The following is a 23,549-nucleotide window of genomic DNA, read 5'->3' on the forward strand; positions in this document are numbered from 1 at the left end:
TCGTACTGTTGTGCTCAAATCATACTTAATTAGTAGGAAAATAGTATTTTCTTATCAATAGAGTACAGCTGTATCATACATCAGATTTAAGTTTCAATTTTAGTTTCATGAAGTCAGTATTACATGGTAACATATGAAATCTTATAGTAGAATTTAGTAAACTAACTCTGGATAAACCATGCAGCTTTATTGCTGCATAGTCTAGAGAGGTTTATTTTACATGAGGGTATTGGAAATGGCATTGATATTGCAATTAAATAAAGCTATCAGGCAGCATAGTGAATGACCTGTCATAAAGACATCAGGCCAGAGCACGTGTTACTAAGTCCTGAGCAATGAGGATGTATTTGAATTATAAACCCAGAAGGAATGAGAGGCATTGCGGTTGGGGGGTCGTGGCCAGATGCCAAGCATCACAAGAAGCCTGGCAGAAGGCCGCAGGGCTTGGCACGGCGGAGCTAGGCCCCACGGCCGTTGCTGACAGCCTTCCCCTTCGGGCTGGCAGCAGGTGGCCAGGCCCGGCCCGGGGCCGGGGCATGGGCCGCGCACCCGACCTGCCTTCCGCTTTCTGCCCCCAGCCAGGCGGTTCCCGGGCCGCATATCGCGGCCGCGGCCATGGGCCGAGGCAGCCCCGTTACCCGTACGAGCAACCCTCAGCCCGCTCCGCCGCGGGCGCCCAGAGCCGCCTCCGCTCACCGGCCCCGGCGCCCCGCTGAGGCGTCTCCAAGGCGACCCGCACCCCACGGAGCCCAACTGCGCCTGCGCAATGCTCCATGCCCCCGCTGTGCTTCCCAGCATGCCCCGCGCGCTGCCGGGGATGCTGGGAGCTGTAGTCTCGCGGCATCTACCTCACGGACGGAGGAAGGCGCTCGCCTCGCCTCGGCCCTTCCTTTCGTGCTCGGCGCGGGCGGCGGCGTTGCCTCGCTCCTGTCGTCGGAGGCCGGCTGCCCTCGCTCCTGATTGGCTCACTCACCCCGGCGCTCCCTTTCTGATTGGTGGGAAGACTTTCCCGCGATCACGGAGCCCGGGGGAGGGCGCCCAGATTCGGGTTGCCATGGCCACGAGGGACGCTGGGCGGCCTGGCGCGGAGGGATCCGGCCGTGCCTCCGCCCCGCCTCGCCCCGCCTCTGCCCGGGACGGCCGCCGGTGGGTGCTGGCCCTGCAGTCCGGGAGCCGGATCGCCGCCCCACGGGCGGCCTCTCCTCTTCCCGAGAGGCTGGGGGTGATGAGTGAGGGACTACTTTCTCCGGCGGAGGGACACGGAGGGGCGGTGTGAAATGACGTTCGCAGCCTGGGGAGGGGGCGCCGCCATCTTCCCTGCGGCTGGCCTTTGCCATGTGGCGCGGCGGTGGCTCTTACCACAGCCGCTTCCCGCCTCCCCTGGGGCCTCCCGGAGCCTCGCCGGAGCCGGTGAGGGGATCCCGGCACGGGGGTGTGCCGGCGGGGGGAGCGCGGGGTACTGCTGCCTGCCCTCGCCTCCCCTCGGGCCTGCGGGACTCGCCTCAGGGCTGGGCAGGGTGTGGGGCTGGCAGGGCCCAGCCTTCCCCTCTCACCGGTGTTGCCCCATCGCTGCCTCCGAGGTGGAGGGGCCAGGCCGTGCTTGTGGGCCCTCTGGACTTGTGCTTGTTATCTGTTAGCTTAGCGTTCGCACACTACTAGGTTCTGTTCATAGAGCTGTCCTGTTTGCCCTAGAAGCCGTTTCTCTCCTCATGCTCTGTCCTGAGGGAGTCAGAGGTGACCAAGCCACCAGTAAAGGCAGGCAGCTGTGCTTGCAAAGGGTGACATCCCTGTGTGCCGAGGGGATGGTGACACGTGAGCCTACAGGCATGGCCCACGTAAAGGCTTTTGTCAGAAAGGGGCTTTTGGGAGGACTGAGGTGTGTGTAAGGATACTTGCTTTTTGTCGCAGAAATAGTTAAAATCTGTATTCTCAATGCTGCTGCAAAGACTCTTGTTTAAGCAGAGACTGTGAATTTTAGCAGATGGGTGTCTGGGGGAGAACGTTCTGCTTTACTGAACAGGACTCATGAAGCAAAAGAAACCTGTCTTTGAAAAAATTACTGATGCAAAGCTATACTGCTGACAGCAAAGTAGGATGCAGGTGTATCTAGCAAGAAACTTGAGGCAGGGTTACTCTCAGGTTTGATCATAATAGAACAAATGTACTAATACAGAACAGCCAACCTGCTCACAGGGGTTAGCATTTGTGGACACAACTGTTAGATTAACATCAAATCTTGTTTTATCTGTTCAGACTTTGGAAATCCTTTTTTGTGTTTCTGTCCCAACACATTATTAAACTTTTCGTTCTAAGACCTGCAAAACAGATGCTGTCTCATATAAGTAGGCCCTGCCTTTACCAACCATGGAGAGTTGGCATCTCATAGCAAAAGTCCAAACAAACCAGAAAAATAAAGCATTAAGATTCAGTGGCAGCTTTAGTTATTAAGATTGGGGGAAAAAATCTGCAGCTAGAGACTTTACCACTTGTGATTTCTTTAAGGCAGATTGCTCCAGCAGGCAGATTTTCTATGTTTGCTTTGTTTTGTCTCTCATGGGGTCCCAGTCCTCTGTGATGACAGCAAACATCTCCTTTGCTTTGTGCTGACAGAAAGGCTCAGTCTTTCTTTGTAAGGTGGATGAAGATGGAGTCTTAATGCTAGTTACTGAAAACAGATGGAAAGGAGGCTAGAGGGTTTTTTTGTTTGTTTGTTTTGTGAACTTAGAAACTATAAAAATAATGTATTTTCCTCATCTGAAGCTTGTCCAGGGATTTACAGCATCCCTATCTCAGAAGAACAAAACTGCTTGGAGTGGAAGGAAATCTGCAAAAGATGGCCTGAATCAGGAGCCTGTGGCACCTTTGCAGGTAGGTAGGATATATTGCTCATAGGAAAGTGTGTTGCCTTGTCTAATACCAACTTCGTAGCACCTCAAGTATCCACATGTTCTTCAGTCCTCACTGTTTCCCTGTTTATTTCGTATCAGGAATTAGTTCAGTGCTAATCAGGGTGCGCTTGCTGTTATTTATCCATGTAGGTAATATAGTGCACAGCCTTCTTTAATCGGTGATTGCAGGATGAAGAATAAACTGTGAGAATCCTTTCCCTGCTCCTCAGAGACCACAAGGTTGAATATGCTTCACAGAGTTCCCTGGAGCTTAGTAGACTTGGGCTGTGTGGAAAAAGGGGAGATCGTTTTCAGAGCAGGGGACCTCTCACGGGGAATACCAGCCTCCATGGCAGGCACAACACTCTGCAGAAGCCACAGGGCACATGTAGACCAAAAAAAAAAAAATAATCTTCATTTCCAGATGGAGAGAGGCAGGGTACCTGCTTTCCAAATCATGTAGTAGAGTCCTAATTGTAAGTCCCTATTTTACTCTGCGTGTTTTGTCTCCTCTGTACGGAGAAGGCAGGAATCATGTTAAGAGGAAGTGCCCGGTAGCCTGCCACAATGCTAAGGCTTGTATGTATTTCTGGTTTTGGAAGCTGTCTTACAGGGGTTGAAAAAAATACAGAAGTATAGCAGAGGACTGGGATGTTGTGACCTATTCCACTGAGGTGTGTCTGATGAAAGGAGAGAAAGCTTGCAAAGTTTTGCAGGAGGGAAGGAAAGTCCTTGATACCATGTGCATTACATTGGCTTTCTTCCTTGCTTTGCTTTGTCCTGGATTACATGGCAGAAGTGAGGATTTTTCTTTTGTATAAGTAGTTGGAGTGAAGGACATGAGCTTGCAAATTTGAGGAAAGATATTTTCAAAACTTGCAAGGCCCTGAGCAATATTGTCTATGAGGTTAGCTGCTCTTCAAGCAGGCAGTGGGACCAGATGACCTCCAGAGGACCCTTCCAACATATGCTTTCCTGTCTTTTCTGACTGAAAGAGTCAGAAACCACAGGAAAGCATTTCTGTGAGGAGACAGGAATATCCATGCAGATGTGTCTATCATCTGCTTAAGAGCAGAGAATATGAAATGAAACAAATAAAGATGTAGATTAAAGACTTCACCTTGAACCAATGGTAAGAGATTTGAATCTGCATTCTAGAGAGGTCAGTTGGGAGTCAGTATCACTGAAGTGCTGGGTTGGACAGAGTAAACTCTTAAAAGTTGTCTTGTATGAAAAAATATTGTTATCTTGTATGAATACCTGATTCAGAGAGTCTTTGTAGATTCTTTTAACTAGATGTTGCCAAAAATAATTGAAGACCAGGGGGGTTTTTTCATAGCTGAAAGATCTGGCTGAAGAGTGTGGAGGTCAGTATCTCTGCAGAAGTAAACTTTTCTTTTGGTCCACTCTTTACCTAAGTAATTTTGTGAATACATCGTTTCCTGGAAGCAGTGTGTCTCCAGTGAATCTGAAATAAATAGAGGTTTAAATAGAGGTTCCTGTAAAGGGCATTTTGCCTCTGTGGTTCTACTGTCTCTCTTATAAATTGATCCAAATATATTGGTGTACGTACAATAGGTTAGTGCTTCAGCATAAGCTTTGTCTGGTAGAACTAACTTTAAAAACCACTAAAATGCAACCATCCCTATGGTGGAATGTAGCGGTTATTTGAAAGTGATTTTTACGTGATTGAAAAAGGCACAAAGGAAAGAAGTGAAAGCCAGGAGGTGGAATTTGATAACCCTGAAATGTTTTCAAAGCTGACAAGCATTCTGCAAAAATTTGTGAATCACTTTGTTCTTTGAAACAAAAAATCCATTGCTCATGGAGATGAGGACAGACAGTTACTATCAGGAGTATCTGACTATAAACCTGATACTTCATCTCTCTGTTTTACTTACTGTGATATGAGAATGTTGCTGGTATCAGCAGTTAGAATTCCTTTAGAGATTTGTTTCATTGTTTGGTGGGAATTGTAAGAAAACTAGTTTTTTGCTGTTTATACGATAGTTTTATATGGTTTTGAATGTTTTAATGTTTCTCCCAGACTAGTCCAATAATGCATAGTGTGAATAGCTCAGAGACTCCCTGGCTACTAGGATTTACATGTCCGAGACCTGTGAAAGAACATGATCAGCAAAGGCCTTGGCAGGTGAGTGACTCTCAGCATTTCCTCAGCTGTAGGGAATGCTACTGTGAAGAACCATGTTGTGAAGAACCTCATGCTACTGTGAAGAACCAAAGTTCAGAATACATGAAACCAGTATCTGTAACTGGGTTCCGAAGATATTCGGGTATAATTGAGCTTCTGTCTTGGAACTGGCCACCTAATACCACTGAAGTTCTGGGCAGTGATCTGGTCTGTCTGCCTGTGTTCCAGGACTGCCGTCCCCGGCATGTGCCTGGATTCATTTGTGAGTCCTCCTTAGCGGGAACTTTGTGCTTTAGTCTGTCCCTCCTAAGCACGCTCAGAAATGTGTATTACAGGAAGATGTGTGTGCTCTGTCCTTCCTGTCAGCTTGTTGTAGGTTGAGTCCTTCTAGTGTTCAAGTATTGCGTGAATCTTCCAGAGGAATCCCAAAAGTTAATGTTGGTCAGCAGTGTTAGTACATTCAGAAATTATATTGCAGCCTGTCTTACATATGCATGAGTAGGCTGCTGACTCAGTAAGCGGTGGTCTGGTATTACAATAGGTGCTTAAATTGTGAGTGGGTAGAATTGGGCCTATATATATATCTATATCTTTCTTCAAAGAAGAGTGCCCAAGTCATTAAAATCATGACCTTAAATTGGGATATCCCAGTCTCCATTGTTTCTGTTTCATCTGTGTGAAATGTTCTTCATTTCCTATCCTGAAGTATTCCTGAGATCTGCTACAAGGATGCTTTGTTGTAATTCCTGCACAGAAATAACAAGGTGTGCAAGGCAGCATGGTGTGAAGATGTTAGGTGAACTTCTTACCGTTCTATCCCAGTTTGTAGCTTGATTGTGGAACTTAGATGAGAACCTGATCTTTGTAAAGCAGGTTGGCTTTTTATGCAGACCTTTTCCGTTTTTTCATGTTTATCCGGAGGTTCTCCTCAGCACCAGCAAAGAGTGGCGCAGCAAATACTTTTGACTGCAGTAGACGTTTTGGGAAGAAAAATAATACCAAAGATTGGCTAACACACACAGACTTCTGTCGTGCGAAGGTATGATTGGAGGAATGAAATGGAATGGAAAGTATGAAGGGAGGAATGAAAAATGGTTATTTGCAAACTCCTGTAAAATCTGAGATATGTTTGTCATGGAGAAGGGGATCAAAGAACTCTGGAAATAGCAATCCATTGGGTTTTATCGAGCCCTTGCATCCTTTTGAGGCAACTTTACTGAGTTCCATGCAATTTGGTGTGTGGAAAAGTTTCCCATAAAACCTTAAACAAGCTTGTGACTAGTTAGAATCATAGACTTGTAGAACAGCCCAGGCTGGAAGGGACCTCAAAAGATCATCTGGTCCAACCTTCCGTGGGAAAGAGACACTAGATGAGATTATCTAGCACCCTGTGCCATCACATCTTGAAAACCTCCAGTGATGGGGACTCCACCACATCTCTGGGGAGGTTGTTCCAGTGAATGATTGATCTCACTGTAAAAAAATTCTTTCTTACATTGAGATGAAACCTCTCCCAGTGCAACTTGTACCTGTCGCCCCTTGTCTTCTCCACGTGGCTCCTTGTGAAGAGAGAGCCTCTGTCCTCTTTGTAGCCATCCTTTCAGTACTGGCATACTGTGATGAAGTTCCCCCTGAGCCTTCTCCAGGGAGAAGAGACCTAACTCCTTCAGTTGAAGGAGACCTAACTGCTTCGGTTCAGACGTGTATTATCCTGAAGGAAAACTTTTCATCTGTTCACCAATGTGTGTTGTGAGTACGTTCTGCTAGTGGTTCTTCTCAGCTGGAGAGATGGCCATGTCTCCCTGGTGCTGTTAAGGTACTAGTTTTAGAAAAGTTCTCTGATTATGTAAAGTAGATCTGTCAGGTGTAATGCAACATGCCAGTTGTTTCAAATAGGATGAAAGGGTCTTAAAACATGCCAGAAATTGAGATTTCCCCTTTCTCATTCGTTTTTGGTTTGTTTTTTTTAACACTGCTTGTCTCCTCCCTGCTTGCTCTGATGTATGATGTCCTGCTCATCTCAGGATAAGAAGCCTCTTGGAGTGTGGAGCTGGTCAATGGGGACAAGGCAGACATGACTGAAAACTACGCTGTTTATTTGGATTAAAAATTAATATTAAGCACAGGGAGTAGCAGTCTAGTTTTCCATTCTGTGCATCAGATGCATTCCCTGAGTCTTGCGCTGCCAGTGGTATGGTAGGCTTGTGCAAAAATGCCATGGCTGTAGCTCAGTTTTTAAGTGGCACAAGAAGGTCACAGCAGGGATGACTTTGAATTCATCTATGGAAACCACGGGAGGTAGGCAGCAGGTCAAACAGATGAAATGTGAATGTTTCAGCACTGCTTCTGGCTTAGGTCTAAATAAAACCAGGTCACGTGAGGATTAACTTGTGTTGGTAGAAATATTTAGCATGGATGTACTGAAACTGATTGAAACTTTTAGTGATACCTAAGCTGGCATTAGCATCTGTGCAACTCTAGTGACATGCAAACTTTAAAGTGATGGCAATCATACGACGCACTAGCTGAGCCTTATTTCTCATTTGGGATAGGCTGTAAGCATGCCATATACAGCAAAGCAGCTAACGTGGTCATTTGTTAAGCTGTAGGAACTCAGTTGCGTGCCTGTTCTCTTAGGCTAAGCTGGTGCAAGTGAAGCAAGTTCCTATCAGTGTCTAAACTGAGGGTTAGTCCCACAAAGCAAAACAGGTTGTAAATTCGTTTTAGTTTAACTGAGATGGTCTGTCTAAAACAGGTTGTGGTTTAGTTTCCTGCATTGCAACTTACCTCCTGAATTTTTGGCGTAATGCTGAAAAGCTGGTAATATTTTTATAGCCCATTTTTCAAGATAAATTTTGCCATGGAATTAAAATTCTTTGTGAACTTAAAGCTGCTGATTGACTCATGAAGACAAGATCTCTCTGGTTAACCCACAGAGTTGGTGCTGCCTGATCATAGGGGAGATACCCAAATTGCATGTGTGCTCTAATCTTGCCTGGAGGGACTCCATCCCCAAATGATAGACAAATTTGGTCTGTATTGCTTGTGCTCCTTGGCCAGAGTGCAGGAGTTGCAGTTAATAAGCCACATTACAAGGAATTGCCTGTTTAAAAATCAAATTGACAACAGCAGTGCCTTGCAAGGGCTGTTGTTCTTAAATTATGTTTTAGTGTCTCAATATTCATGATGCAGGGAACAGTTTCTCCCTATTCTGATCTTGAGAAAGAGTAAGATGAGGATGATGCTAGAGGAGAGCTTGGCTGGTGTCACAATAGTACCTGAGATTTAAAATGCAGAAAAATTCATGAGCAGAGGCAGCAGTGAGGCAGTTTCCTGCTTTGGAGGGGTTTTTCTCATTATCTTTCCTCTTACACTTCACTGTTTTCCTCTATTTTTCCTTTTATACTTTTATGAATTCCTTGACTTAATACCTCATCACGGTTTTAATTTGTTTGATTGCTATTTGTATAGTGTGGCTTTATCTGCATTGAAAATGAAGGTTGCTGCCTTCATCGGGCACATGTGAGCAACAGTGACAAGGAGCAAGTGGTGGTGCGGTCGCGGTGAGGAGTGGCCAAGGAGGTGTATGGTCTGGTCCAGCTGAACATGTACATTCCAGTTCTTCCAACACTCTCCTGTTGCTACGTTTAACCTAACTGGTCAGAGCAAGTCTCGCAAAGATTTACCTGCCGGTGCTATTTTGCCAGCTGGGTTATGGTGTAACGTGCCTTTAATCACCACACAAGTAATTATTTTTAATTCAAAGGTAATTCTAACTCTTACTGTAAGTCCTGCTTTTACTTCATATGGTTTTTTGATGTTTTGTTAGGCAGCACCTGATGAAAGTCAAGACATCATTGCTTCTGTTCGGTGCATCTTGGACAGAGAAAATTACTTTGTGAGGGTAAGAAGTGGTATCTCTTCTCTCATTTGCTGTGTGCTTTCCTGCATGTCAGTGTTTTTTCTCTCCATCATTCATTCGTGATTTATGAGAAAATGTCAATTGTCTGTATTCTTGAAAAACTAAATTTAGAGGTACAAATGTCTGGCCTCTTCAGCCTCCTCGGGATAGGACTGAAGTGGTAACCCTAAATATGATCTTAGGAATCATCTGTCTTTGGTGACTTACCTGCCTGTTTGCACCTAACATTTGTTCCGTGGGTGTGGTTAGATGCTGACGATGGGCCTGTGAATAAAGGGCAGGAGGGCTGATCTGATCTAGCAGATTGCCAGTGCTGCAGGAAGCGGGTCCTTCTCCTGCTGCCTGTCTTGCATAGTCTGGTGCTTATCAGACCTCTGCTCTGAAGCGATTTCAGCTCACTAATCTGGTAGGAGAAAGTGAATGATTTTCTGCGTGTCTTGCACTACAGTTTAAAAAATTAGAGTCTGAATGCCAGAACTCCTGCAAGGGAGAGCTTGGAAGCAAGCGGTGGGAAGTGGAGAGAGGGAGGAGCAGAAAGAAGGCCTCAAAAACAGGGCCCTTACAGCAGTGACCAGCCAGATCAGGTCAGCCAAGCTGCACAGCTTCACCCATGGAATCTTTAACATGGTTGGCCCATAGGTTGTATGGTTTTTATTTTCCATTTCTTAGGAGGTGGATGGATATTTGAGGCACAATGATTTCTTAAATCTGAGAAAGAAGGAGATCCTTTACAAGAAATGGCTTAAGGATGTTTCAGAACCACTGCTGCAGAAAATTGAGGACAAAATGGACAGTCAGTCAAGTGAAGAAATACGGAAAAGGAAAGACGAACAACTGTCTCTCTATTTAAACTATTGTAAAAAGAAGGTATCAACGAGAAGTAAATTTCTGTCATGGAGAGGGTTGCATACAGGGGGTTGTGGACAAGATCAGGGTTTTAGCTGTTATTTGCTGTTCAGTTGAGTAGCCTGGAGTTCAGATATGCCTTACCCATAACTTATTCTTCTCAAGAATTTCTGTAATGGTGGCATACATCCTTAACAGCTGTTTGTTTAAGTTCACCATCAGATATGAACAATGGCATTGTTTGGTGCAGTGAGCACGTGCTGGGGTCTGAATATGGCGAGACACTGTATTGTGGTGGGTTTCCCTCTGAGCACCAGACCATTTAGAGGGAAAACCTTGAGCTCTGTTAGCTGAAACCAAAGGCTGAGTCTGTGACCAGGGAGTGGACTGCACTCTCATGTCTCAGGAGTTTAGCTAGAGCAGTACTGCAGTATGTTGGCAGAGCACAAGTGAAACTGTTTCGTGTACGTGGATGCTACTGATCAAGCTTTATAAATGAAAAAAAAGGTGGGAACAGGGGGACATAAACAATTTTCTTAAGTCTACATGCAGGTAAATAGACCCAGCTCATGGCTTCTGTAGTTCCGTGTGTTTCAGTACTCACAAAAATTGCAGTCACTGTAGGAAATATTGTTGGTTTTCTTGATTTTGCTCTGAATTTCACACCACTGTTGAGTATCAGATCCCGTGACTCAACTTTCTGCATCTCAGGAATGGATATATAGAGCAATAAAAGTAGTTACACCATCTGCCACAAATAGAGTAATATATATAGTGCAGGTTTTTGTTGTCAGTAGAAGCCACTGCACAGTGGAGTTATGAGACTGTAAACAAGCTTCCCATCCAGAAATGAAAATGTCATGGGAGCTGTGTTGTTCTAATGAGAGCAAATGATCCCTTTTTCAAAGTTCTGATGTGAAAGACCCATGCATTTAAACTGCATGTAACAACAAAGAGTTGAACCACTCATACTGCTGAAGTCCTGGGATTTAGGATATGTTGGGTGTACTGTACATATCTGGGTCTGCATCAGTCCCTCTCGCAAGCTTCTGTGTCAGGTCAGGACTTTGCTGGGTGTCCTCCAAAAGCAATGGCTGGTGTGCTGGGATGTGTCCTTCTGCCTGAACAAGCACAGCACCAGTGATCAGCCTCCACCTTTTCTCCTTGCTCTGTGGTGTTAGCTCTATCATCAGCATGTCTGAAAAACAGGCTGAAGCCCTTCAGAGTAACAGGACAATTAATTTGCGGAAGTATGCATTAATCGTGGCAACATATGATAGATTTTGCCGAACTTAAGACACTTCTGTGGATTGGTTAATATACTGAATTCTGGCTGTGCATTTCTTCCTCCCTCCCTTCTTTTTGTCCATTTTCTCTTGCTCTCTTCCCTGCTATTAGGTTTCTCCTTGTCCTGTTTGCCAGATCTCCTCACCTTCCTGTGTCTCTGTAACTGGTCCATTCCCCCTTTCCGTATCTTATTCTTCTTCTTCCAGGTTCTCCTCTCGCTCTCTTTCTCTCTCCAGTCAACCCTTTTACTCCATCCCTGAGTCTCTCACTGTTTCGCCTTTCTTTCTTCTGTCAGACTCCCCAATACTGTGTCTCCCTCTCCTTGTTGCTTCTGATGATTCCTCCAAGTTCTCCATTGTCATTTGCTTTCCAAAGCTGCCTTCTCCCCCTTGCCTCCATTATCTTTCTCCCCTCTAACACTCTCTCTCCTCACTGTCCTTCCAGGTTTCTTCATCTCAGTCTTTCTGTCAGCTCACTTTTTTTCCTCCTTTTTCACGCCATCTGAGCCTTCATCCTTTACCTTCCTTCCTTGACTCTCCGTCGTTCCAGTGACCTGCTCATATGTGGGTTTTTTGCCTTAAATCTGCCTCCTTTTCATCTCCATTCTCACCTCCTCCTAACCCCCAGTCCCAGGGACATGGACTGCAGATGCATGATGGTTGGTCATAGTGTGAAGATGGCAGCAGCGCTGCTTTTCTTCTAGCACTGGCAGCAGTGCCACACTGCAGCCTGCAAGGAGGAAGAAGTTTCCCCGGCCTGGGTTGCTGCTGTGTTGGCCACAACTCAGCTTCTGGTAGTCCAGGATATTGTAGGCATTGTGTGTTGAAATGCTGCAGAGTAAGAAACCCTTCTGACTCATTTTTAAGAGCAGGCTGTTACTCTGCTTTCTGCCAAGGGGTGTGTGAGCGATAATACATCGACTGTGTGAAGGGATCAAATGGGTGTGCTGCACAGCACCTAGCACAATTGACTGAGGTCTCAGCACATGTTGTAATGGGGTGGTATGTAATAATAAACCAAGGGGTGGCACTAAAACTCTGCAAATTGAGGCATGTTAGGGCTTAAAGCTTTCCAGGGACAGAAACAGGAGACAGTGAGTGCAGCTGCTGCTTGCTGTCTGGGGAATTGCCAGATCCTGGGGAGCAGGGGCCCCTGCAGAGGCAACAATGCTCACGCTCAGCAGTAGCTCAAGCCCTGTGGAGCTGCCCAGGTGCCTGCTGAGTGTCTGGGAACAGCACAGGCCCTTGGGGTCTGGCTTACTTGCCCATGTGAGCATCTTCAACAGTGACCTCTTAAACCTACTGCAAATCCCACTTTTTTGGGTTTGGACTTGTTTTGCAGCACTCCTGAACTGTTCGGGTTAAAGTATGGTTTTTTCCAACTCTTCCGCTTGAGATCACATCCACAGATTGCCAAAAAGAACTGTGTAGGGCTGAGACGTAGAAGGCCATGGGCTGAATGCTCCCTTCCTTCCTGGGACCCCTGGAGAATTGTCTGCACAAGAAAGCTGGAAAACTTCATTTGCAAGGTTTTGGAAGAATGACCGAGAGTATTAGGAAGAAGTATTTTATATGCTTGCCCTGTTCTTACTATTCTTAGGGCATCACTTGTGGCCTTTGTTCTTTTTTTTTTACTTCTATGTGTTTTGTTTTGTCATCTGTACAGCTGTTATTTGATGCAATGTAGGTAAGTCCTGGCTTATTGGCTGTAAACAGTGCATTATAATTTGGAGACAAATGGTTATAATTCACCTTTCTCAGCATCAGGCTTGATCAGTGTGTCGACCTCAGTATCTGTTCAGCTTCTTGATAGCCTGTTCACTCTGGTGTTCTTCGGTCTTGGCAATAGTGAATGCCACATGGTGGTACTTGTTCCCCAGCTAACTCTGGTCATAGGGAACTTGAACTGCAGAACATGAAGTTTGTTGCAGGCAGAGGATGAGACGGAGCTGTGGTCTGGACCATTAGGTATGGGTCAGGTTTTTACTCCTATAGATAGGTAGAAGAGCATGCTCTTGACCTAGACTTGGAGCTCGCATCTCGCAGATTAGTAACTTGCCTAGGGCTATGGCTGGTGGGGGCTCAGTCACTTCTTTCTTGTTTTCTTCTCTTTCTAATATTTGTTTCCTTCTCGGTCAAAACATTTTCCCTTGAACGAAATTTCCATTTTCTTGACTGCCCTAGTTGTGATTAGCATTTTAGCCTGTAATTATTGCTAGATGCTTCATGAAATAATTTATTAATGTATTTATGCCTATGATAAAATGAAACGGATGGAGGAATTTTCCTGTTACACTTCAGTCACCTTCCTTCTGAGGTGCAGTGTGTGAAAATTAGGGATTCCTTTTCTTCCCCACTTCTGGTGCTGTGTTCATACCGTGCCTGGCTGTGTAACACCTAGGCTGGCTGCTCTCTCAGTGTTATCACCAGTACCTTCTGAGACCTGACCTGCTACCTGCTTCTCCCACAGGGCTATGTGGCTTTGGAAGCTTATGACCCGTCAGAGTACGACCCATTCTTCCTGAAGACATGTACAGACTGCTGGAAGGTGTGATGGTTATTTATGCCATGAGGTTTTGGAGGCACCCTTTGACCAGCAGGAAGTTAATGGTTAGAGAGGAGGCAGAGCGTGTTACTGACGTGCTGCTATGCGGCTGGTCTAGAGCAATACATTCTAGTTTTATTAACTGAACAATATGGGTCCCAGCCCCTACTGCATTTAAGGCCAAGAGTGTTTGAAAATGGTTTTCACCGGCGACTTGGTTTGGATCCATACTAAGCCCAGATTTGGAGGCACAGTAGGCAATGGCGGGGGGGAGGTTTGTTTTCCTTATCTCAAAGTCATTGTGGCAGTGTGGGAAGTGTACTGTCTAACGAGGGTTGGTGAGTTCCCGGGCAAGCTGGGTGTGTGCTATGTAGAAGGAAATAATCTGACAGTTCACATGATCTTTACAGAAGCTTATTCAAACGCACCAAAGACTTGGGTACCTAGTTAGGATTCAGACACAAATCCATGAAGTGCAATTCTCTAAATACCTTCTGGATGCTGTGAGCCCTTAGCAGCTGTGGGGACAGAGCTGATACTTCATTGCAATGTGCCACACAGGGTTCATCAAGATCAACTGCCTCCAGGAGAGCAGATCTCATGTCTGTGGTCTAACTTTGCAGCAGAGTTGTTGAATGCGTTATGACCTGCCTTAGGAGCTGAGATGCTCAGCGTTTCTCAGGCCACTCAGGTCTGTGCCTCGTGTTTTTATTCATAAAAAATGAGGTTGATGCTCCTTCCCTGCTAACCAACAGTACCTTGACGTTCACCTCTGGCTTTGGTCTTTGAGACTCTTTGACAAAGTACTTGTGTTGGTGCGTAAGCACGAAATAACTGTCTCTGTCACAGGTTTCAATACCACCTTTACAGGATCCTCTGTTAAAAGACATTCAAAGAAAGTTTATTGAGACAGGCATTGTCAAGCAGTGTGAGACAGGTATTTTAAACAATTGGTACCCCTTGGAAGTGTTTCATATTGGGGGGGGCCATCCTTGCTTGTGACAGTAGGTGCTCACACATAGCACTTGTTAACTTTCCGGCCAGGAAGACCATGCTCTACCAGAGAGCTGAACGAACTCAGTAAAGCGGAACTGCCACTTCTTCCTTTGAGCCGGCAACGTATGGATGCAGTTCAGTGGCTGAAGATACCACACGCCTACATTGCTAGTGAGGTCCACCGAACAAGGAGGTAAGAGCTGATGTGTTCTTTACTGAGAGGCAGCAAAATAGCTACAGTGAATGAGGCCTCTCCTTGGCTGCATAGCAGAGTATTTGCTAAAACTTAAATTTCATGGTGAATTCTGCTTCATTGTGTATTTCTCCTGAGAAAGGAGTATTGGTGAAGGGAAAGCCTTGAGGTATGGAGTGGACAGCAGGATGTATTAAAGTAGACCACTGATGGTCAAGCTGAGCCTTGAAATAAAGTAGCTTTTGGTGAGGAGCTTCCTGCATTTTCTGCATGCAGCCTGGCAGCCAGCCCTACAGGTCAAGCCATGGAATATCTCCTGGGTGCTTTACTGGAAGATGTGAAAGGACTTAATGTTCATACTTGCTCTGGGTTTTGGGGTTTTTTTTTTTCCTGTTAGTTTCTAGATTTTGGGAGCAGAGTGAGGTCATACTTGTATCAGACTGGTTGAAGTTGGAAGGGACCTTTGGAAGTCATCTTGTCCAACCCCCCCGCTGAAGCAGGGCCACCTAGAGCCAGTTGCCCAGCACCATGTCCAGACAGCTTTTGAATATGTCCCAAGGATGGAGACTCCAAAACCCCTCTGCTCAGCCTGTGCCCGTGCTCTGTCACCTTCACAGTAAAGTGTTTCCTGATGTTCAGATGGCACCTCCTGTTTCAGTCTGTGCCTATTGCCTTTTGCCCTTTCACTGGGCACCACTGAAAAGAGCCTAGCTCGGTCCTCTTTGTACCCTCCCTTCAGGTATTCGTACACACTGATGAGATTCCCCCTGAGCCTTCTCTTCTCCAGGCTAAACTGTCCCAGCTCTCTTGGCCTTGTCTCATGTTTGCTCAGCCAGTGTCCTTTGACCACTGAGATATGGTGTGTCCTGGCTCAAGCCATGAGGCTGGTCCTGTAAAGCAGTGGCCTGCCCTGAGGGAGCTACACACCACTCCAGAAAGTTGCATCCTATAGCTAAGCTTCGTAACGGGGTTTTTTTTGGCCTACAGGCTGGTTGGACTCAAAATACAGTAGAGATCGCTAATGGCAAACTGAACGGGAGCTGTGATGCAGCTGTCTAAGCTGAGAACACTAGAGAGCCCTAGCTGGCCTGCCCTGATAGAGAAGCATTTGGGATCAGGGAAGAGTGATTTTTTTTTTTTTTTTTTTTTAACTATGATGTTGTTTTTATAAAGTCACCCCTTTTGAAAGCTCTCTGGTTCTGCTGTTGCAGTACACAACACTTAGGGGAGCTCGTGTTCCCCCGTGACAAAAACATCAAAGCTGAACTGGGAGCCTGATGTCCTCCTGAACCAGACCCACTCTCTCCCTGCCAGCCCCTGCCCTGGAATTTGATGCCTCTTACTGGCCCAAGGCTTTACTCCAACATATTTCCAGCAGTTATGGGATAATGGCACATTCTGGAAGGAAAACTGGTCACAAAGACAGTTTCCTGACTCAGTGTGGGAAGGAGCTAGTGCAGGAAGCTGTGCTGGGCTGCAGCAGCCTTCACATTGCATGGGCTGGCAATAGTTCTCACTTCTGTTTGTTTAAAGGCAGAAAGTCATCAGCCACCACAAAGATGGCAAGAGCCGATGATGTCACCTGTCCTCCAGCTGACTGCAGCAGCAAGCACAGCCATCAGAAGGTACCACCTACAAAATATGTTACATCTTCTGCCAAAGCAAGTGCTAACAGGCCAGTTCTTCTGGCAAACCGCAATAAACTCATTGTCTTAAACACGTGGTTGTGAAGTACTGTTGCCCTGCAGCCAAAGCAGTGTTTGAGATGCTGCTCCTGTTACTTCCAGCTCCAGCTCTACAGGCCAAAAACTACTATTTTAGGTGGTTTAACTTAGGCTCAGCTCTACAAAGGCAGTGCTGATGTTCTCTGGTTTATAGGGTGATGGAGTCTTTGTATTAAAGGAGATGAACTGGTAAGAAAAGTTAAAGTTGTCTGCTAGGCCCCTCTTCTGTGCAGTGCAGGATCTGTAATCCCCAGCTGTGGCGACAGCGACAGCTCTAAGCCTGCTGTATTTCGTATCACAAGAAGTGTGAATGTTAGCAGCAGGCAGAGGGAATGGCAAAGCTTGCAAAATTTTAGCTACAGCTGTTGCAATTTTGCATGAAGTTGGAAGAGGTCACCTTGAGATTTAAGAACAAACTCTCTCGTTGACTGAGAAGGAGGGGAAGGAGGTGCTCTGGGCTCCGTCCGTGGTTAGCAGATGCGTACAGAAGAGCAGCTTAGAAAGCACTGATATGGAAGTAATGACTTGATTTTGTTTGTTCCAATCTTTATCAGAACTCCCATAGTGAATGTCTTGCAAAATACTATTTGCAACATAATGTTCGGGCACTATGAAGGTTTCGAATTACTTTCTCCTGGAGGCAGCGTACAAGCAGTAAATCAAACTTTAAGATACATATTGAGTGTTCTGAGAAGGCAGGAAATAATTAGGGGAGAGGAGATGGTGAGTGTTCTTGTATGAGATGTCTAGCACTTTTCAGAGAGTCAGTGCTGAGCAACTAATGCTGTCAGTGCCCTACAAATTGGTGCCTGTCTTCCTGCTAGTGTGGCTGTACTGCAGCTCTGGTGTCAAAGCCTGGAAACAGAATTTTCTCTATGCTTGTTCAAGAAGCTCCCAACTCCCACTGTACAGACACAATCTCTCAAGAGTTGCCAAGATTTAGTTTTATTTAGGATTAGAAATACTGAACCACAGAAAACTGTTAAAAGTAACAGAGGTTGACTCAGCCCTGTAACAGGAGGGTACACAGATGGCAACTGGGTGTGAAACTGTCAGACATCAGGAGGTATTGCTGCACCCGCGGAAAACAAGGGCAGGCGCTGTTTGGAATGGCATGCTGTGCTTTTTCAACAAAGCAGTTTAAGGAGGCAGTAAAATGGTTACAAGGTATCAAAACCTTTATAAACAATCTTTTTTTTTTTTTTTTTAAACCATCCCTGATTTTGGTGCCAAGAGAAAGTTTTTGCTTTCAACTAGTCTCATTTTACAGATTTGTGTTGGGGTGACAGTTCCCCCGAGCAAACCTTTTAAACTTGTAATAAACTTTTCTTGAATTTAATTCTGTAAGTTTTTCTCATTATTTCACATTACCCTGTACAATAAAATATACTTTTTAAAAATCACTATGCATCAATAAACATCTGTAGACAAATTACATTAATAAACTTATATTTTACTCTCTATATACATGTTGGCAATGTCAAAGCTTCAAGATTCACGTGGAGGTCTGCAAGACCAAGGAAATGTACACAAATAACTTACATTTAGGAAAAAACCAAAAACTGAAGAGTATTTTTCCACATTATTGTGGGTCACAGTATTTAAAATATTTTTTCTAGTTATTCTTCACAACCACATTGTCTCAGCAGAGAATGATGAATCAAACTGAAGCAGAAAGAAAAATCAAGTAGCAGTTACTGATTTCAGTGCAGAACTAAGTCAAGTAAAGAACTACACTTGATTCTTAAAGAATATACAATATATCGGAGACTTCTCCAGTGCTAAGGCTTCTTCAGCATTTAATCTTTAAAACTATCATCCTGAGACGGGAAGATTCCAGTGGATATCACTTTGCGGGTTTCAAACGGAATGATTCTAGTGCTGAGCTAAACCATTCCTCAGTCTGTATGTTAGACTAAGTGGTAAAATACACATACATCTTGATGCCACATTTCTACTTAATACTTTTTATGGCCCTGAAAATGGAAACATTGGCATCCAAAACCAAGATATTCCAACATAATAAAAAGGCACTGAGCTATAGTACTGTATATACAGAGTAACAGTTGTGTTTGCATAGATCAACAACAACTTTGAATGCTGCAAGGAACTAAACGCAACCAGTAACTAAGAGGAAATATGGAAGCAGCAGGAACTCTTGCTTAATAACCAGCGTGGGGCAAGGGATCTCTTACAAAAAAATATTCAGGCTGTCAGCTTCAGTTGTCCTTCATAAATTAAAAAAGTGTTCTTAGAGGAGTGTTTTCTGATCAAAGAGCTGCAGGTCGAAACGGACCCAGACTTCGCCTGTTGGAACTTCATGCAGCAGTAAGTGTTTAGTCATGGGGCCTTTGCTTTCTTGTTCTGTTCTGATTTTTGCTACTGGAACTTCAGTGCGACCCAAAAAATCTGTTGGGCAAGTGACAAAGACGTTAAGCTTAGAAAACTGGAAAAGCATCAGGTTAAGCAGCAATGCTGCACAGTATATATTCAGTTCCAGAGCACTGCTCCCAAGCCTCCTGTTTGACTAGCCCTCAGCCCTGTGTGAATCAGCCAGCAGTGACGAAAAAGCGTCTTTTTAGAAGACAAAACTGCTTTGGAATTAGGATGGAAAACATGCCTTCATGTCACAGTTTGATCTACGAGCTTTAAAAATACAGTTCCCTTTCAGAAAAACAATTTCAAATGTTCTCCTGTCTTAGAGCTGGAAGGTCAGAGGTAAGTGATGGAACCTGTTTACAAGTTAGCTGCAGTGCTATGAAGACAATAAAAAAACATTCAACTATTTTGGCTCAGCCAACTTTTAATTAGGCTTATGTATCATTCTTTTCACAAGAACAATGACCTTGAATAACTACTGCCACTCATAGGTTTACAGTCCTATTCAGAAATTATATACCCTCTTTGTGGCCATTTCACGTATAAACATCTTTGTGTGTGTGTGTGCATTAAAAAGTTTACCATGAACTGAAAAAACAACAGACTCAGCTGTCCAACGGCAAAAAGAAGCCTCACAAAGTCATGTTACCTCACAGGAGAAAGGACTGAGCTATAGCTACACATAGGGCAACTCAGGTCAAGGCAGTACCTTGCAAATCTGAAATAATGAACTGTGTGTCAGAGCCCTGAAAAAGCACTTAACCTTTTAAGGAGTATTAGAAGCTACCGACTGCCAAAAACATGTTCAGTTTCCAAGGAAAAAAAGAAAGCTTATGAAGCTGTTGATGTGTGAATATAACCTAGCACCTTATATCTGGGCATCACCTACAGTGAGAAAGAAAATCTTCTGCTTTCAACTTCTCTGTCTCCCCAGTCTGACAAAATAATAATTCTGTGTCTGATACAAAAGCCAGAGTGGGGTGAAATGTGACTGCCCAGAGCTCTTGGCTCTGGAGGGCTACTGAACCTCTTGAGTAAGGAGGCGTTGGTTTTACACAACATTTCTCAGGAAGCAATCACACCTACAAGCTCTTGGAGCTGCTGGTGAGGAACTGTGTACCCCAAGTCACAAAAAAGCGTTCTTTTCCTAGAACAAATGTTCACACTTACCATCAGGTGAGAACTGATCCCTGTCAAACATGGTGATACACAGGACATCCTGATACAGATCCTTAATGAAGAACTGGCAGTTGAAGTTCCACTTGGGGTTCAAGGTGTCCTGCAGGGTCCTCGTAGTGTAGCTCTGAGAGCCCATGCTGATTTCACAATACGGGTTGCTCTTCCCTAAACACAGAAAAAGCAGTGAAACACCTCTGCAGCACAGAAACCTCCCTCCCCATCTGGAGGGTGCCTGGACACACATCAATGCTGCTGTCCAGAAGATGTGGGTCAGGCAGTCCCTATATCCTAGAGCAGCACAGAGCTGGTTCTTCTGAAGCTAAATAATGGCTAATTCATTCAGAAGCTGTAGCTGAAACCACAGTGTTTCCCAATCACCAAAGTCCTCTCAGCAAGCCTTTCCAAACGTTGCAGGAATAAAAGTGATTTGACACTATTTCCTTCACTTACCATTGGGCTTACAGGCCTTTAGCTCTGTTGCTTCAATCACGTGCACCATCAAGCGTCCTATTCCTGAGGTCTTCTGTGAGCGAGCTGGGAACAAAGAAGTCAGAAATAAATAGATTGGTTGCAACTGTAAAAACTGGCAATAGATCTGAAGAGGGAGATCCTCCACAGACACTGTGGCACCCTCCAGAAAAGGCCCTGCCCATGTGTCCAGGTGGATGAGAGGGAAATACAGAACCCGGCAGGTACCTTGATAAGCCTTTTCACGTTTCTTCTTCTCAGTTTCGATGTACTGCTCTGATGCTGCTTTGATTTTCTGGACCCAGGCAGTGCTGCAAAGAGCAATCCCTATGGTCAGGGTCATACCACAGGCAGGAAATTCCTCAGTATCAGCGACTCTGCCCCAATCGCTTTTGCCATTTTTCCCCCCCGCTGGGTTTCAGAGGCATCACAAACCAAGTTAGCTCAAGGACTAAAGCAATGGATGGAGTTTTAGGATTTAATCTTATGCCACATTTCCACATCAGCCTAAATAAATCAAAGTGGAGCTGCTGTTTTATTAAAGACTTCTGGGTCACATTAAAGACTTGACCAGGACTGGGGAAGAATCCTATGGGATGCTGGACTTTGCAGCCCTAAACTATTCTATATGACTGTAACATCAACGAGCAGTAGACAACATTCTGGATTCCATTACAAGAGCTGCCACACAAGCAGAACAAAATGAGAGAAAACTTGTAATTCAAATGAGTCAGACGAGTTTATTTCCTGACCGAGAGACTAAACCCTGTTCTTCAACTCGGAGATCCCCACGTCTGCGCACTGGAAACACAGCCTACAGCCATAGTCAACAAGTTTAAGCTCAGATCTGCATTTTCACTACTCACCGCTCATTGATGTTGTCAGTTTTAAGCGTGTAAACTCTGTCAATGTGTGATATGTGGAAAACTGGCTCATCACTTGAAGGGTCTGTGGGCAATTTCACTAGGACTTCGTTAAGGAAAACAGGCTGAAAGAAAAGCAAACATCACTGTGGCAGCGCCACCCTCACAATAAGCAGAAACTCTACAGAGATGTTTATATACTGTAGGGAAAATGAAAGTCGTAGGACACAGGATGATGAACAATCAGATCACCATGTAAAGGATGTGAGAAAGCACTGAGAGAAAAACTACTCTGGTGATACACCCTATTCCGTCTTCCTAGATGACGAGCTTTGTGAAAGGGGTAGGACTGCATAAGCAGAGCTGCAGTGCAGAGCTTGGAAATCCTGGAAACCTCTCAGCTTCCCTGTCAGAAAAGAGGCCCCAATACTTATCTTCCCAACTCCAAAATCTTGAGAATACGCACTGTGTGGACACAGAGACAAAAGTTTTGCACCTTTTACTGTTTTCTAAAGAAGGACAAGCATTTTCTTGTGGATGCAGGAACTTGTGCAAAATTAAGTCAAGGCTCCTGCTTCTGAACAGCCCACTCAGCTGCTCAGCCACGATGCTATTTCTGCCCTTTCACCCCAAAGTGGACAAAAGTGTTTACTAAACCAAGACACAGAAGCCTGTCCTTTTCCAGGGACTAAGCCAAACAGCATTTGTGCATGTTGGCTGCCAGTATGTGCCCATACGACAGCAAATGATCAGACAGGGCCAGACAGCTAATCCCATCAGGAAGAACAGCATTCCTCATCAGAAGCCAGGTCCCACTGTATCAACATGACCACGGGGCACCTTGATTCACTCACCATTTTATACATTTTGAACTGGGAGTTGGATTTGGGGCTGAACAGTTTATCGGAGTTGGAAGAGACAAACTGTTTAACCATGTAGGTGAGCAGGAGGAAGTCATTGAAAAGGAAGCCGTACAGCTCCTTACTGCTCTTGGCCTTGTACAGCTTGCCACTGTGCAGGAGTTTCCGTGGTCCCAAGCAGTTTGTGAGGGAGTTGAACACTGGTTGCTAGGAGAGACAAAACCCGTTAGTAGCAGCAAGTTAACGCAGACATCAGTTCCTGCTCCTGCTCCTGCTCAAGCTACTCAAAATCCTTTTCTGTTCTGTTTAATGGATTTAGTTACAAACAAAGAGAAGGGAAACTTTTATGATCTGTCATGTTTATCAGCACTACTCCCAACTTGAAGTAGATTTAAGCCATACCAAGAACATACAGGTCTGACTAGATGAAGGCATTTACCTCGTGGCCACTTTTCTGTTGTCCAGAAGCTGTGTTTAAGAAGAGCCTGCAGAGTCTGCAGTCAGGTCACCTCTTACGGGTGCACGATTAGGTAATGGAACTAGGACAGACCTTCTGGGCCTGTCAAGCCCTGGTTCCTTATGCAGCCAGTGGAGAACTGTCACAACACCTCATTTTGAAGGCTGTCCTGAAAGGTACAGGAGCCTGAACCCCACAGACCTTTGAGGATCTGGCATTGAGGGCTTCTGTGCCCTTTCTGCGTGAAGGAAAGCCCTGGGAAACACACACTAAGAGAAATTCCACATGGTAACAGCTGACTTAGCCCAAAGGCAGCACAAGCAGAACTTCAGAGATAAGAGTTACTCCTGTTCATTTAACCATTTAAATGGTATCAGTTTTAAGCTGATAAACCGAGATTTCTCCACTGCCAAAATAATGCAAAAACAATGAGGGCTCATCACGTTATGGCTGCAAGCAGAATTTAACAAAAGCTTCTCTGCCAAGAGCTCAGCACTGCATCATGTTCCAATAACGGATGTGAACAAGGACCCCCATTCCCCCCCGGACTTTCTGAAACGACTCAGAAAAGTCTCCACCATACAGCATATCAACACGGCTACCTCAGCAAGACCTTCGCACTGGACGTGGGACTGTATCCATTCCAGCCTGTCCGAGTTCTCTTTCTCACGCACCCCTTCGTTAACTTGAGAGCACAGCTCCTCCGCACGCTCCAAGGCAAGCTTGAGGTTACTGTGATCGGGGTGATTTTCTGGAGTGTTCTCTAGAATCTGGTATGGATCAAAAAGAGG

At 45.1% G+C, this 23,549-nt stretch overlaps 2 protein-coding genes across 2 annotated transcripts in view; one reads left to right on the forward strand and one right to left on the reverse strand.

Annotated features, from left to right (window-relative positions):
• Window positions 1-1,335: 1,335 nt before the first annotated feature.
• FAM228B (family with sequence similarity 228 member B) lies at window positions 1,336-16,404 on the forward strand. Its single transcript, XM_059831870.1, has 8 exons — window positions 1,336-1,410; window positions 2,761-2,868; window positions 8,870-8,944; window positions 9,632-9,829; window positions 13,565-13,642; window positions 14,489-14,576; window positions 14,684-14,828; window positions 16,362-16,404. Exons 1-8 carry the CDS (start codon window positions 1,336-1,338, stop codon window positions 16,402-16,404), a joined length of 810 nt encoding a protein of 269 aa, XP_059687853.1.
• A 2,181-nt stretch (window positions 16,405-18,585) lies between these two features.
• ITSN2 (intersectin 2) overlaps window positions 18,586-23,549 on the reverse strand; it is a 69,995-nt gene continuing 65,031 nt past the window's right edge. The window contains exons 32-38 of the mRNA XM_059835825.1: window positions 23,361-23,528; window positions 22,296-22,508; window positions 21,445-21,566; window positions 20,807-20,889; window positions 20,561-20,644; window positions 20,102-20,275; window positions 18,586-18,961 (exon numbers count right to left, since the gene is read on the reverse strand). Coding sequence (XP_059691808.1) covers window positions 18,804-18,961; window positions 20,102-20,275; window positions 20,561-20,644; window positions 20,807-20,889; window positions 21,445-21,566; window positions 22,296-22,508; window positions 23,361-23,528 — 1,002 coding nt within the window. The 3' untranslated portion in view covers window positions 18,586-18,803. The remainder of the gene's footprint in view (window positions 18,962-20,101; window positions 20,276-20,560; window positions 20,645-20,806; window positions 20,890-21,444; window positions 21,567-22,295; window positions 22,509-23,360; window positions 23,529-23,549) is intronic.

This window comes from Gavia stellata, chromosome 2 (genome assembly GCF_030936135.1).
Source record: "Gavia stellata isolate bGavSte3 chromosome 2, bGavSte3.hap2, whole genome shotgun sequence".
NCBI classification, from domain to species: Eukaryota; Metazoa; Chordata; class Aves; order Gaviiformes; family Gaviidae; genus Gavia; species Gavia stellata.